The sequence below is a fragment of the Choloepus didactylus genome, chromosome 23 (assembly GCF_015220235.1).
Source record: "Choloepus didactylus isolate mChoDid1 chromosome 23, mChoDid1.pri, whole genome shotgun sequence".
In the NCBI taxonomy this organism is placed as follows: Eukaryota; Metazoa; Chordata; class Mammalia; order Pilosa; family Megalonychidae; genus Choloepus; species Choloepus didactylus.
Window position 1 is genome coordinate 10386956 of NC_051329.1, and position 15692 is coordinate 10402647.

The window sequence follows — 15692 nt, forward strand, 5'->3', positions numbered from 1 at the left end:
GCTAAGATTGCCAATTACCTTTCCTTCCTCCTTTAATGCATAAAAACTTCAACTATTTATCATTAATAGAATCGCCATGCAAAAGATCTTTTGAAAGCCGACATGATTAAATTCAACTGAGAATGAAAAACAACAAATGAGTAGCACAACCTTGAAAATTCTGCAGCAGGAAAGACTCATTTTGACTCATCATTACTCACTGACAAAACTAGACTATCATTTTGCTACCGCTATGGCAGCAACCAGCTGAGATGGAATTAAAATGGTCCTCATGCTGGAGCTTTAATATCTAAAGTAGCACCTAACAAATGGAAAGCCAGCCTCACAGAATCCTCTGGGCTTGGTGTTCACTCCTGCCTCCTTTGCCTCCTCAAATTACTGATGGGTGCACAGGGCTCAGGCCACAAGAGCCTAATATTGGGAGGAGAGCTCATTATGTGTTTGGAGGAAACAAACAGGCAAAGAAGCACAAGAACAGAGGTGGCTGAGAATGACTGTGTTGGGGTACAGACGACTGACCAAACCAGACAGGCACACGGGCAAATCCCCCATGCCTAAGATGGAAATCTTTTTATCACCCAGACCCTGGTTTTGTAAACTACTACTATGGCCTTTTGTGTAGCAAACAGACAAATGGATACCTTATTAGGACTGATCCCCAAATTCTTAAGATATGTTGCCTTCCTAAGGTCTAAATCTACTTAAGGGTTTCTGAGGCAATATATGTCAGCAATTAGTCTGTGATGCCAAAACCAGATCCAAAAGCAGCTAGAAAAAATTGATTACAGCTATCTGCTTGCCCTTTATACTGGAATTGCTTGGTAGGCTTTTTAACAATCGCTAGATTAAAAGAAAAAAAAAAGATTACCTAAAATTGTAAAGTTATTATTTACAGTTATATCTAACTAGAGTTCAGTAAAACAGAAGCTTGTCTGCCAAAATATACTTGATTTAGTTACGAACAGCCTAGAGATGTGTCAACTGGGTGTGGTACAGATGTGTCAAACATGTTAATAGATGATTATTTCAACATGCCTTTTAGAAGAATAAAGTAATTATAACATTCATCATAAAAAAACCTCTAATACGTCCTTAAATTTATTTTATTAATTTATATCTCCCAGTTAATTGAGGATGAACAGGAAGCAAAATAAAGATAGAGAAAAAACACAGCCCCCAAAAAAAGCTTTTAAAGTGCAAAATCAAGATAGGTCTGTGTTTTCCAACTGGTTACTCCAAATCAAAGTAATTATATTGAGGAGATGGGGGCACAGGCACTCATGGGAATAAGCAGGAGCCAGCCCTTGGAATCTGCTTCGGTGGGTTCTCTCTCCATTTAACATAAGAAGAAAGGGGCCAGGTTTCATGGTTTGCCCAAAGTCACAGAGCAGGTTGACAGAGGGGTGCTGGAAATAGAATCTAGGATGTTTACCTGTGTCAGGCAAGTCCCAGACTGCATATCCAAAATAGGGGATTAAGACAAAGCCAAATACTGAAACACAAGACAAGATTTCTCTTCAGTTAGAAGGACAACAAGCTGGTTAAACACAGCATGGAGAAGGCAGAAGATGGCAGCATGATGAAAAGAACCCCTTCTTACAAAAGGATTTAAATTGAAGACAAAACACTACAATGTGGAGGTCTCCATTAACAATGAACAGAGGGTGTTTTAAATGTGGTTGGACTGGGAGGGAGACCTTCTAGTAACCAGAAAGATGCTAGCAATTAGCAAAAACTTAATAACACCCTTTCTGAGAGCTGCTTGGAAGGCTGGCTGAGTTGTTGGATAAGTTCCGAGAGAACAATTTCACAAACAAATGTAGAAGCTCAGCCAAAGGATGCTCCATTAGCACCCCAGATAAACACTGGGTATTTGGTTTTAGGTTTTCTAATACATGATTACTGGGGATCTATCTTGTGCCATGCTATTCAATAGACTCTTCAGCTAACTGCTGGCAGGCAGGGTGCAGGAGTGGGTAACCTCTTACCTTGAATTTCCTACAGGCAATCAACTGAATTTTAAATGCCTGGTTCCCATCCCCTTTCCTCCTCCCTCAGAGAGAACCACCATTTGGAATTTTACACTCTCTTGGTTTTCTTTATTCTTTTATCATTTTAGAGTAGTTGCAGGTTTACAGAAATATGTGGAAAGTACAGAGTACCCACATATACCCTCTACACATGAAGTTTTCCCTATTACAATACATTTTTTGAATTAACTTTTTATTTATTTTGAAATACAGCCAAACCTATAAGACAGTCACAAAAATAATACAAACCCCATACAGAGAATTCAAACATACCCTTACCCCTGCAGATACCGAGACCCACCAATTTCAAACATTTTCCCACATTTGCCACATCATTCTTTCTATTTATCAGTTTTCTGAACACTTGAGTGTAGTTTGCATAGATCATGCTCCTTGAATATTTAATACTGCCATGTACATTTCCTAAGAACATGGATAGTCACTTATGTAACCATCCTAAGCGCAGTTATCAAGTTCCACAGGAAATTTAACATTGCTATAAAGCTTATAGTCTATATTTCAATTCTTTTTATATTCCCAATAAAGTCCCTTTGATTCTTTTCTCCTCCCTTGCTAGATCCCACCAGGATCATGTATTGCATTTAATTGTCAATGTATCTTTAGTTGCTCTTTTTTTTAAGTTGTCAGAACACATATAAACTTTACCATCTCAACCACTCTCAATCATATCATTTAGTGGGATTAATCACATTTATAATATTGTGGTACCGTCACCACATTCCAATGCTAGAACTTTCCCATCTCCCCAAACAGAAATGCTACACCCATTATGTATTAACTCTTCATTCCCCCTGCCCCTAGAACCTGTGCTGTAATTTCTGTCTCTATGAGCTTGCACATGTCTGCTATCTGATTTGTAGTTACCATGGGGATTAAATTTAACATTCTAAATCTCTAACACTCTTGTGTGCTTTGATGCCAGTTTAACAACTGTATACGTAAACTAGGTTCCTATACCCCTTCATCCCCCCACCTTTATGTAGTTCTTGTCACAAATTACATGTTCATACATTACGAGTCCAAAACTCCTGATTTATCATTACATTTTATGCATCTGCTTTTTAGTCCTACAGGAAGTAAAAAGAATTACAAACCAAAAATACAATAGTATTGGCATTTATATTTACCCATGTTGCTACCCTCACTGGAGATCTTTATTTCTTCACATGGCTTTTTTTTTAATGCAATTTTATTAAGAGACACATACCATATAATCCATCACAAATATATAATCAATGGCTCACAGTATGATCGTATAGTTGTGCATTCATCGCCACAATCAATTTACAAACATTTTCAGTACTCCAAAATAAAGAAAAAATATGTATTAAAAAATAAAAGAACACCCAAACCATCCCATGCCCCTTATCCCCCCTATTATTTATATATTTTTCTCATTATTTTATTACTCATCTGCCCATACACTGGTTAAAGGGAGTGTCAGTCACCAGGTTTTCACTATCACATGGTCACACAATAAAAGCTATATAGTTATACAATTATCATGAACAATCAAGTCTTCTGGATTACCATTCAACAGATTCAGGTATATCCTTCTAGCTATTCTAATACACTAGAAACTAAAAAGGGATATCTATATAATCCAGATTGACCTCTTGACTCTATTTGAGATCTCTCAGCCACTGAAGGTTTACTTTGTTTCATTTCTCTTCCCCCTTTTAGTCAAGACAGCATCCTCAAGCCCACAATACCAAAGCCAGGCTCATGGAGATCTATATTAAGGATGAGGCACTTACAAAGCAACACCATATTTATAATTATTCTGAGTTTTCATGTACACAATAAGGGAAGTACTATACTTGAAGGTTTTGCTACATTCTTCACATTCATAAAAACTCTCTCCAGTGTGTTTTCTTATGTGTACAAAGTTTTAAGAACGAGTGAAGGTCTTCTCACATTCCTTGTATTCATAGGGCTTCCCTTCAGTGTGAATTCCTACATGCACTCGAAGGGATGCAGTATACCCGAAAGCTTTCCCACAATGCTCACATTCATAGGGTTTCTCTCCAGTATGTGTTCTCACATGTACTCGAAGGCCTGAGAGACAACGGAAGGTTTTCCCACATTCCTTACATTCATAGGGTTTCTCTCCAGTGTGTGTTCTCACATGTGCTTGAAGGGATGAGGCAAAACTGTAGGCTTTCCCACATTCCTTACACTCACAGGGCTTCAGTCCACTGTGTGTTTTCACATGTCTTTGAAAGTATTTGAGACATCCGAAAGCTGTGCCACATTGCTGACATTCATAAGGTTTCTCTCCGATGTGCCTTCTCATATGTCCCCGAAGGGATGAAGGATACCTGAAGGCTCTCCCACACTGCATATATTCACAGAGCTTATCTTCACTGTGAGTTCTCATGTGTTCTCAAAGGGATGTGTAATAACTTAAGGCTTTCCCACAATGTTTACAAGTAGGGTTTCTCTCCAGTGTGCATTCTAGCATGTTCTCGAAACTATGAGGGACAACTGAAGGCTTTCCCACAATGCTCACATTCATAAGGTTTCTCTCCAGTATAACTTCTTAAGTGTCATGTAAGGTAGGAGTCAGAAATGAAGGCCTTCCCACATACCTCACATGTATGGATTTTCTGTCCTCTGTGACCTCTCACACATCCCTTAAAGGATAAGGGGCAAGTGAAAATTTTCCCACATTTCTTACACTCAGAAAGGTTTTTACTACTGAGAGTTTTCATGTTTCTTAGATGTTCTCCCACAGTCCTGACATTTATAGGTTTTCTAGGTAATGTGAGTTTTTACATGAGTGCTTAGGCACGGGGGACAACTGCAAGGCTGTCGACAGTCTTCACATTGATATGGTTTGTGTCCAGTGTGCGATCTTTGTTTATTCTCAAGGAAAGAATGATCCTTGAAGGCTTTTCCACATATACTGCATTCATAGGGTTTAACTCCTATAGGATAACTCTTATGCACAATCAGATTTGCAATACAGGAACTCAAGGATTCTTCACATTGGTTACCTTCATTACCTTCACAGAGGCTCTCCAACAGACTTCTCAGGGGATTCTCCTGGATTTGGTGATGTTCAATGTTATGAAATTTCCAGTTTTCCCCAAAAACAGAGGACCAGGAATCAATTCTTGTGAACCTTACTATTTTCTCTTCATTGGATACTTTACTCCCCAAAATATCCTGCTGAGGACCTGATCCACTGGTTTTAACTTGAGTGTAAGAATCTTTATAAGAAGAAACACAGGAAGTGTTTCCCTACTGAAGTCAGCTTCCTGCAAATTTCCAACATCACATCTCTGTAGAGGTTCCTCTGAACATGATTCAACAAAGCCCACTCTTCTGGGGTGAAGTTCACAGCCACTTCCTCAAAAACCACTGAGTCCGTCTCCGGCCTCCTGGGGTCCCCACCACGTCCTCCCAGCGGCCTCTGTGGCTGGAGCTGGTGACAAGGTGACCCGGAAGACGTAGTCACACCCGCGCCATGGCCGGAAGAGGTTAATGTCCAGCGGGTTGGCCTCTTCACATGGCTTTGATCTATTGTCTGTTGTCCTTTCCTTTCAACCTGCAATACTCTCTTCAGCATCTCTTAAAGGGCTAGACTGTATCTTACGTCTTAATCCCTCCCTCATTTTTAAGAGTTGTACCAGATATGGAATTCTTTGGTGGCAGATTTTTTGCTTTCAGCATTTCAAATATGTCATCCCACTGTTGTTCTTGCCTCTGTGGTTTCTGAAGAGAAATCAGCACTTAGTCTTATTGAGGCTCCCTTGTACATAATGTGTTGCTTCTCTCTTGTGGCTTTCAGAATTCTTTCTCTATCTTTGGCATTCAACAGTTTGAATTTAATATGCCATGGCATGAGTCTACTTGGGTTTATCCTGCATGGAGTTTGTTGAGCGTCTTAAAGGTATGTATACTCATGTCTTTCCTTAAATTTGGGATATTTTCAGCCATTATTTCTTTGAATAGTCTCTCTGCCCCTTACTCTCTTCTCCTTCTGGGACTCGCACAATGCATATTCTGGTACACTTGATGGTGTCCCACAGGTTCTTCAGGTTCTGTTCACTTTTCTTCATTTTTTCTTTTTTCTGCTCCTCAAACTGGATGATTTAAATAGTCTTATCTTCAAGTTCACTGAATCTTTCTTCTGCCAGTTCCAATCTGCTGTTGAACCCCTCAAGGGAATTTTAAATTTCTGTTACTATGGTCTTCAGTTCTGTTTGGTTCCCTTTCAAACTTTCCATCTCTTTATTGATATTCTCATTGTGTTCACCTGTTGTTTTCCTGATTTCCTTTAGTTCTTTGTCCATGTTTTGCTGTAGCTCTTTTGAGCATATTTTTTTAATTTATTTTTTTATTGAGACTGTTCATGTACCATACAATTATCCAAAGATCCAAAGTGTACAATCAATTGCCCATGGTACTATCATAGAGCTGTGCATCCATCACCACAGTTAATTTTTTTTTCAATTTTCAGAACATTTTCATTACTCCAGAAAAGAAATAAAGACACACAATAAAGAAACCTCAAATCTTCCCATACTCCTAACCACCCCTTCCATTATTGATTCATAGTATTGGTATAGTAAATTTGCTACTCTTGATGAAAGAATGTTAAAATACTACTAACCGTAGTATATAGTTTGCAATAGGTATATATTTTTTTCCTATATGCCCCTCTATTATTAACTTCTAGTTATAGTGTCATACATTTGTTCAAGTTCATGAGAGAGAGTTCTAATATTTGTACAGTTCATCATGGACATTGTCCACCACAAGATTCACTGTTTTATACATTCCCATCTTTTAACCTCCATCTTTCCTTCTGGTGACATATGTGACTCTGAGCTTCCCCTTTCCACCATCCTCACACACTATTCAGCACTGTTAGTTATTCTTACAATGTGCTACCACCCGTTCTGTCCATTTCTGAATGTTAAGTTGACCCTAGTTGAACATTCTGCTCATAATAAGCAACTGCTCCCCATTCTTTAGCCTCGTTCTATATCGTGATAACTTACATTTCGTGTCTATGAGTTTACATATTATAATTATTTCATATCAGTGAAACCCTGCAATATTTGTCCTTATGTGTCTATCTTATTTCACTCAATATAGTGCCCTCAAGGTTTCTTCTTCAACCCATTTTTTTAAGATGGTTTTTTCACACACCATACATTCCGTACTAAGCAAACAATCGTTGGTTCCCTGTATAGTCACGTATTTATGTATTCACCACCATCGCCACTATCTGTATAAGGACATCTCCATTTCTTCCACAAAGGAGGAGGAAGAGTTAAAGAAGGTAGAAAAAAGAAAAAGAAAAAAAATAAAAATAAAAACAAACAAACAAAACATGACAGCTAGGAAGCAACAAAAGGAAAGATAGCATTAAACCAAAGTAGAAGAGTCAGACAATATCACCGATGCCAAGAGTCCCATTCCCTTCCACTATGCCCCCCACCCCATATGCATTTAGCTTTGGTATATTGCCTATGTTATATTAAAGAAAGCATAATACAATGTTACGGTTAACTATAGTCTCTAGTTTGCATTGATTGTATTTTTCCCCCAATCCCACCCCATTTTTAACACCTAGCAATGTTGACATTCATTTGTTCTACCTCATGTAAAAACATACTTGTGACTTTTATCAAAATCATTGAGACCCTAGGTTTCCCTGAGTTACACAGTCCCAGTCTTTATCTTTCCTCTTTCCTTCTGGTGTCCCACATGCTCTTAATCTTTCTCTTTCAACCATACTCACAGTTATCTTTGTTCAGTGTACTTACATTGCTGTGCTAGTATGTCCCAAAATTGTGTTACAAACCTCTCACTCCTGTCTTTTCCCTTCTGTCTGTAGTGCTCCCTTTAGTGTTTCCTGTAGAGCAGGTATCTTGTTCACAAACACTGTCACTGTCTGTCAGAGAATATTTTAAGCTCTCCCTCATATTTGAAGGACAGTTTTGCCAGATATAGGATTCTTGATCGGTGGTTTTTCTCTTTAAGTATCTTAAATATATCACCCCACTTCCTCCTTGCCTCCATGATTTCTATTGAGAAAGCCACACATAGTCTTATCAAGCTTCCGTTGTATGTGATGGATTGCTTTTCTCTTGCTGCTTTCAGGATTCTCTTTTTATCTTTGATGTTTGATAATCTGATATTTTAAGTGTCTTGGCGTAGGCCTATTGGGATCTATTCTGTTTGGGATATGCTGCACTTCTTGGATCCATAATTTTATGCCTTTCTTAAGAGATGGGAAATTTTCATTGATTATTTTCTCTATTATTGCTTCTGCCCCTTTTCCCTTCTCTTCTCCTTCTGGGACACCAATGACATAAATATTCCTGCATTTTGTTTTGTCCTTAAGTTCCCTGAGATGTTGCTTATATTTTTCCATTCTTTTCTCTATCTGTTCTTTTGTGTGTAGGCTTTCAGGTGCCTTGTTCTCCAGGTCCTGAGTGTTTTCCTCTGCCTCTTGAGATCTGCTGTTGTGTGTCTCCATTGTGTCCTTTTTCTCATGTGTTGTGCCTTTCATTTCCATAGATTCTATCAGTTGTTTTTTTTTTTACTTTCAATTTCTACCTTATGTACGCCCAATGTTTTCATTATATGCTTCATCTCTTTTGCCATATCTTCCCTAAACTTTCTGAATTGATCCAGCACTAGTTGTTTAAATTCCCGTATCTCAGGTGAAGTTTAAGTTTGCTCCTTTGACTGGGCCATAACTTCACCTCTCCTAGTATAGGTTGTAGTTTTCTGTTGTCCAGGCATCTGGCCTCCTTGGTTACCCCAATCAGGTTTTCCTAGACCAGAATGGGCTCAGGTCTTGGAAGGAGGCAACAGTTTCAGGTCTCCCTGAGGGTGTGTCTTAGAAGATTGGCACACCCTGCGAGGCCTCAAGTCACTGTGCTTTTCTGTCCAGCAGGTGGCGCCTGTCAACCTGTCACTCCCAACTAGTGTAAGGTGTGGCCCATGGCTGTTTTCCCCCAGGCTCTGGGGTCTGGTTCTGAATGGAAGGCGGGTAGTAGAGTTTGGTACTTCCTCTTTCCTCTTAGGGAAGATATGCCCCCTGGGGAGAGGTCATTTACATTTGAATAGCCTCTGACTCTGCTATCTCCACTCTTGTCTGGGTCTGAGCACTGGGAATTGAAAATGGCTAAAGTTTTCTCCACTGAGCCAAAAAAGGGACAGAAAGCCCCCCTTCAAGGTCAGTCTGCGGCACCCCCCTCAGTTTCACCACTGGCCAGAGACAGCACCCAGTCCTCTGGGCTCCCCCTCCCTCCCAGAGAGGTCCTCTGGTTCTCCAAGGTCAGTCCTCACCAAAAGCCCCTGTCTGCTTGCTGGGGCTTCATAGCTTGTATTGAGTAGTCCACGTTTGCTAATTAAAACCGCAGCTGGAGCTCAGCTGAGCTATATTTGCTTGCTGGCAGAGTGCTGCTCTCTAGCACTGTGAGGCTTTGCAGTTCAGGCCATAGGGGGAAGGGGCTCCTGGCTTGGATCTGCAGGTTTTACTTACAGAGTTTATGCTGCAATCTCGGCCATTCCTCCCAATTCAGGTTGGTGTCTGATGAGTGGAGAGTCACGTTTGTCACCCCACAGTTATTCCCCATTATTTACTAGTGTTCCTGGTTGTTTATTAGTTGTTCCAGGGGGACTGACTAGCTTCCACTCCTCTCTATGCCGCTATCTTCTTCCATCTTCCGAGCATGTTTTTTTTTTTTTTTTTTTTTTTTTTTTGGTGAATGGGCTTAACTCATTTATTAAAAGAAAAAGATTTACAATTTGATTCACAAAATAGGACCCAACTATCTGCTGCATACAAGAGACGCATCTAAAACAAGTGATTCATAAAAGCTAAAACTAAAGAGATGGACAAAGGTATATGACGCGGGTATATCAATCCAGATATTAGACAAAGTAAACATCAATCCTATAATTATTAAGGTTGATAAAATTAACCAAGCATGTATTTTTAAAAGTCTTTGTCTGGTATGTCCCAGTTCTGCTCCTCCTCACTGCTCGTTTCTAATGCTTTAATTTCCTCCTTTGATTGAGCCATCACTTCCTGTTTCTTTGTATATTTTGTAATCTTCAGTTGAAACCTGGACATTTTGATATGTTAATGTCTTTTGCTGGAATACAGACCCTGGGATGCCTATTCCTTAAGTTTGTATCCAGCTAGTGTTATGGCACAGCTTTCCTTGGTTGCCCAGGTACAGGAGGGAAGGAGGTGGAGGAGGAGGAGAAGAGAAAACACCTTTCCTAGTCTTTGCAGATTGACCTGTGCAAGTAGTCTCCTTCAGAGCTTATCCATAAAATGAATTTAAAAAATAATTACCAGCCAAAGCACAGGGACCTTCAGGGTCTTTTCTGTGCATGTGTCTTGTCCTGGGCGTGTGGCCTTGGGAATTCCTCCATTTACACAGTTCCTAATGTCTCTTCTTCCATAGGAAACAGTTTCCTCATGGTTCCAGGCTTCCCTACAGCCAGCAATCCCCTGCCCCAGGCAACATGAGTTGACTATTCTTCCACAGCATTCTATAGGGAAATTCCATGAGCTGCCTTCTACATGAAGGGCAAGTTCTGGGACAGTGAGGCCCTCAGGCCACGACCAGACAGGTTGGGCCAGACATACATGCTCCTAGTATGTACACAAGGGTTACTCTATTCCCTCAGGAACTGGGACCAGGGATCTGCACTGAGAGTGTGGGCCTGCTCTACTCTGAGCTGGTGAGGGCAGTGGGGAGGGGCCAGTCAGGACACCAGGAGATTCTACAGCTTTTAAATAACTTTTTCTTAGAGTTAGTGCTCGCCCTGTTACTGAAGTCCTTTAACTCTTTTCTGGGGCTTTGAGAAAAACATTTTGCCAGTTCTTGCTGGTTATTCAAAGCTTCTGTAGGAGGGTAGAGCCCTGAACTGCCTTATTCCACCATCTTGATCAGGTCGGGGCCACAATACATTTTTAATTTTTAATTTTTCTGAACTTGAAATATACAGACTCATACTGGTAGGTGGTAATCTATAAATTCCTTTTCCCCCCTCAGTTATGTATTCCTGAGCACTGCATGCACCTTTAAGTTGTTCATTTCACAATCCATTTTCTACTACTGACGTGCACTAGCTTCTCTAGTGTAGGGAATATACCTGGAAGTGGCACCACTGGAGCATACTATATGTTCATGACTAACTTTACTCAGTAATATCAAATTGTTTTCCAAAGTGGTTGTACCTATTGACTTTCCCACCAAGTAGTGGTAAGTATTCTGGTGAATCCAGAGCTTCTCCTTCAAACTCTGCTTTGTAGGAAGAGCCTCAGAAAAAAGTTGGGCTGGAGAATGATTTTTGTTTGTTTGTTTTTAACCACTTAGTAGGTTTTTTGAAAGAGGAAAACAGCTAGGATATCTACTTACCAAGCAAAGGTACTTTATTTTGCAGCAGCTCACAGTAGCTTGTGGTGAGAATTCCAATGGGATTACTTGGTACGAACCGTCCTTCTTTTACTAAACGTTCACACGTTCGCATTAAAGTCCCTGAGAACTGAGACGGGTCAACTCCATAGTCTCTCCATCCTCCTACACCATCTGCAACCCCTGAAAAAAAAAATTAAAAAAAAAAGACTATATTTAAAGAACGTTCTTAGTAATTTCCCAGGAACTCTTACTACTGTTACCTCCTAACAGTTTATATTACTAGATACCAGTCCTTATATTTGCCCTGAAATTCAGAGTAAGTCCTCGAGTTTAATGCATTATACACTGATACCCCTATATACCCCACTCCTTACTTAGAATTTGCTCTTTCATATATCGAGGAATAAACATTTTGAGCTACCACAGGATGGCATTGCCTACCAGCCAAGAGTTCAATTTCAGCTGGATTATCATTTTTGTATAGAAATATTTGTGCTATTAATACTTTATTATATTTTATAATAAAGAATGAACATTGATAAAAAGAAAATGTTGATGCTTGTGATAATACAAGTGAGTCAGGGCAGGAAATCATCAAGACACCAAAAGCAGCAAACTTTTAACTTCAAACATTGGTCAATAACTATGAAGCCACAAAATCAAAATCAGATCCCATTCCTTTTCCTCTTCCCTCAGAAAGAACCACTTTCTGTCCAGGGGCGGCACTGTCCAATATGGTAGTCACTAATTATACGTGGCGAGTGAGCACCCGAAATGCGGCCATCCAAATTGAGATGTGCTATTAGTGTAAAACACACAGTGGATTTCAAAAACTTAGTATGAAAAAAATGAACTAGCTCATTAATGTTCATATTGACTTCATGTTGAAATAGTATTTTGGATATAATGGGCTAAATAGAATACATTATTAAAATTAATTTCACCCATGTCTTTTTACTTTTACCTAATATAAATACTAGAAAATTTAAAATTACATATGTAGTTTACATTATATTTCAACTGGCCAGCACCAGTGAAGAGATTTTTCCCTTTTTCCTCACCTCTAATCTATTCATTTATTATTTTTTTTATGAGAAGTTATAGGTTTACAGAAAAAACATGCAGAAAATGCAGAGTTCCCATACACTCCTCTATTATTAACACCCTGTAGTATAACATTTTCAGGGGTCCTCAGAACTACTGATGAGTTCACAGGCTGCTTAAGGGTCCTTTATCAAGAAGACTGGTGTTCAAGAAAGCGCACAAGACATCAAAGCAAAAGGCACACAATCTCTTCTTCAGTCCCTTGCAGAACGCCAAGCAAGTTGTTCTTCCTAACATAAAATCAATTTCTGTCTACTAAATTCAAACAAAATTATATACTAAAATGTCAAGTATATACATTATTAAAGCTTTAAATGACCATATATAAATTTCTGTCTACTAAATTCAAACAAAATTATATACTAAAATGTCAAGTATATACATTATTAAAGCTTTAAATGACCATATATAAACCTTTCTGTAAAGATATATAAGAAAGAATATATTATATTGTTATATTGTGTGTGTGTGTGTATACAAATAAATGAAATATGGAAATAAGGGCCTGGAAGTGATCAATGAAAAAGGAGGATTTTCACTTTTACTAAGACCATTCTGTATGGCTTGAATTTTATTTTTATCATAAGCATGTATTGATTTTATAAGAAAAATGTTAACTGGGGATTTTCATAATTTTTAAGGCTTTCTGAGCTTGAAACAACTTCCTCTCCATATACACATTTACATTTTTTTGCACATTCAAGTTTCATACAAATTTTTTAGAAATGTACTTGATACAAAAGTAGGAGAATGCCTATATATGCAACCCCAAGACATTGGCTTAATGTGAAACAGACAAATTTATATTCCTGGTGATGCCAGTTATCAAACAATCCTAAAAAACAAGCAGAAATAGAACTGGAAGACAGGAAAGAAAGTGATAAATAACATCACCACTGGGACAGCAACTTTCCCCACCTTATGTGACCAACCAATCAGCAAAATTTCACTTTGGGGCAATTCAAAATTAGCTGATTAAATGGTATGATGTCAGCGATCTGCTTCAAAACGACTGGGGGTCGGGGAAGTGATGGGGTGTACATGAAACAAGATTGGCCATCAAAGGATAATTGTTGAAGTTGAATGAGGGGTACACTCATCTTTCTAGTTTGGTATACATTTGAAATTTTCCATATTACAAGGTTCAAACGATGATGATGATGATGATGATGATAAAGTAAAAAAAAAAAAAGATCCTTGATCTTTCTGACTGCTGTGCGGAGGACAGATTATAGGAAAGTAAGAGTGGAAAAGGGGATGAGTCGAGGCTATTTTATTTGTCCAGTTGTGAAACAGTGGCAGTAAAGAGATTAGAGAGGACTGGAGAGATTGGGGATCAAATGAAACCAAAGGACTTACACATCGAGTATGGAGCCGGGGGTGGGGAACACACTGTATCAAGGGTGACTCTGAGATCTACCTTACCAGGAATAAGTATCTCTTTTTAGTCTGCTTTTTAAGCAATTATGAGGAGATATAGGAAACTTATGAGAGAATTTAATCTGATTTAATAGGGACTTCTTCTGAGGAATTCCTATTTCACAACGACTAAGATTTTACCATTGATTTAAAATGCAACAATTTATGCTAAAACACAGAATGTAAATATATTGCAATGCCATCTGATGAATCATTCTTTTCAACCTACTGCCTGCTTGAGGAAATAATTCCTTCTCAACCAGTCTCTGAGCCAACAGCCACAAGTAACTTTAAAAACAAATTAGTTTCATCTACAAATGCCATAAGAAAACTATTCAAATCTGAGATAAGATAACATTTAGAGTCGATCCTGGCACTTGCGAAATAATCTGACCCAATACAGCCCTTCAGCATTAATCAGATTTCTCCCAGAATAGAGCATAACCTTTCAGCCACCTGTTTGCTTTTTACATGGGAAAAGGATCCCAGACAAATCCTATTGGCCAAATCTCTTTAGGGGAAAGAGAGAATCAAAAAGTATATAAACTCTTCAATAAAGCTGTGGAAAAAAGGCCTTAGTATACACCCACAATTTATTTCTGAAGAACAAGTTATATAATGCAAAGAGTCATATTCAGGATTAAAATCAGGCTAAAACCAGGAAAATCTCACCACATGAACACTTGAAACCTTGCTTTATTTATATTAGGCAGTTATCTCTACAAGGAAATTAGTATGTCCTCTATTGCATAAGCAAAAGCTTTAATCCGCAAAGAGAGACACCTTTTAAAAGTGGAATTAACCCAGATATAAAAGGTAAAGTCGTTCGGAATACATTTTAAAGGTAAAGAAGACAATGTTAAAGGAGAGATCACATAAAATCCCAAAGATATTGGCACAGCACTTATCAAAAAAGGCTAAGACTATCCCAAAGAACAAATGTAGGCCACGAGTGCACCCCCCACTGAGTGCCCTGGGCTGGGAAGGAGGGAGCTGAGGGACACAGGCCCGGCCTCTGCGAGATTCCCTCCTAGGGGAGCTGGGCTCCGCGCACAGAACGAGCTGAGGTTCCCTAGATGCTGCTACGGGAGGGTCAAGACCGAGTGTTCCACGCTGCAGGGCACTGCGGGAATGGAGAAGGCCTCTGAGAAAGCGGCAGTCAGGTCAGCCCTGAAGGGGAAGTCGGAGCTCCACAGGCAGGGGAGGGCAAGAGCAGTTAGGTGTGACCGGCACTTCGGTGAGTGCGGAGAAGTTGGAAAATTCAGAGTAGGTGCTGGAGTTTTGGAGGGCCCAGAAGGTCAGTCTAAAAACTGTGGAGTTTATGCTGTAGACCTGCACTGCCCAGTATGGGAGGCACTAGCGGCACATGGCTACTGAGTTTGAAATGTGGCTAGTAACAAATTGAGATATTGCTGTTAAGTGTAAAGACCACACCAGATCCCAAAAACATAGTACAAAAATTATGTAAAATATCTTTATAATATTTGATATTAAATATGTTGAAATATTTTAGAAATATTGGGTTACAGGGGAGTGAATCTCCCTGGCAACGTGGAATATGACTCCCGGGGAGGAATGTAGACCTGGCATCGTGGGACGGAGAACATCTTCTTGACCAAAAGGGGGATGTGAAAGGAAATGAAATAAGCTTCAGTGGCAGAGAGAATCCAAAAGGAGCCGAGAGGTCACTCTGGTGGGCACTCTTACGCAC

The 15692-nt window shown here is 39.3% G+C and overlaps 1 protein-coding gene across 1 annotated transcript in view; it reads right to left on the reverse strand.

The window, feature by feature from the left end:
• The window catches only part of PPTC7 (protein phosphatase targeting COQ7), a 48559-nt gene that overhangs the window by 13827 nt on the left and 19040 nt on the right, over positions 1 to 15692 (reverse strand). Inside the window, exon 2 of the mRNA XM_037816991.1 lies at positions 11459 to 11638. Within this exon, the coding sequence (XP_037672919.1) occupies positions 11459 to 11638 (180 nt within the window). The remainder of the gene's footprint in view (positions 1 to 11458; positions 11639 to 15692) is intronic.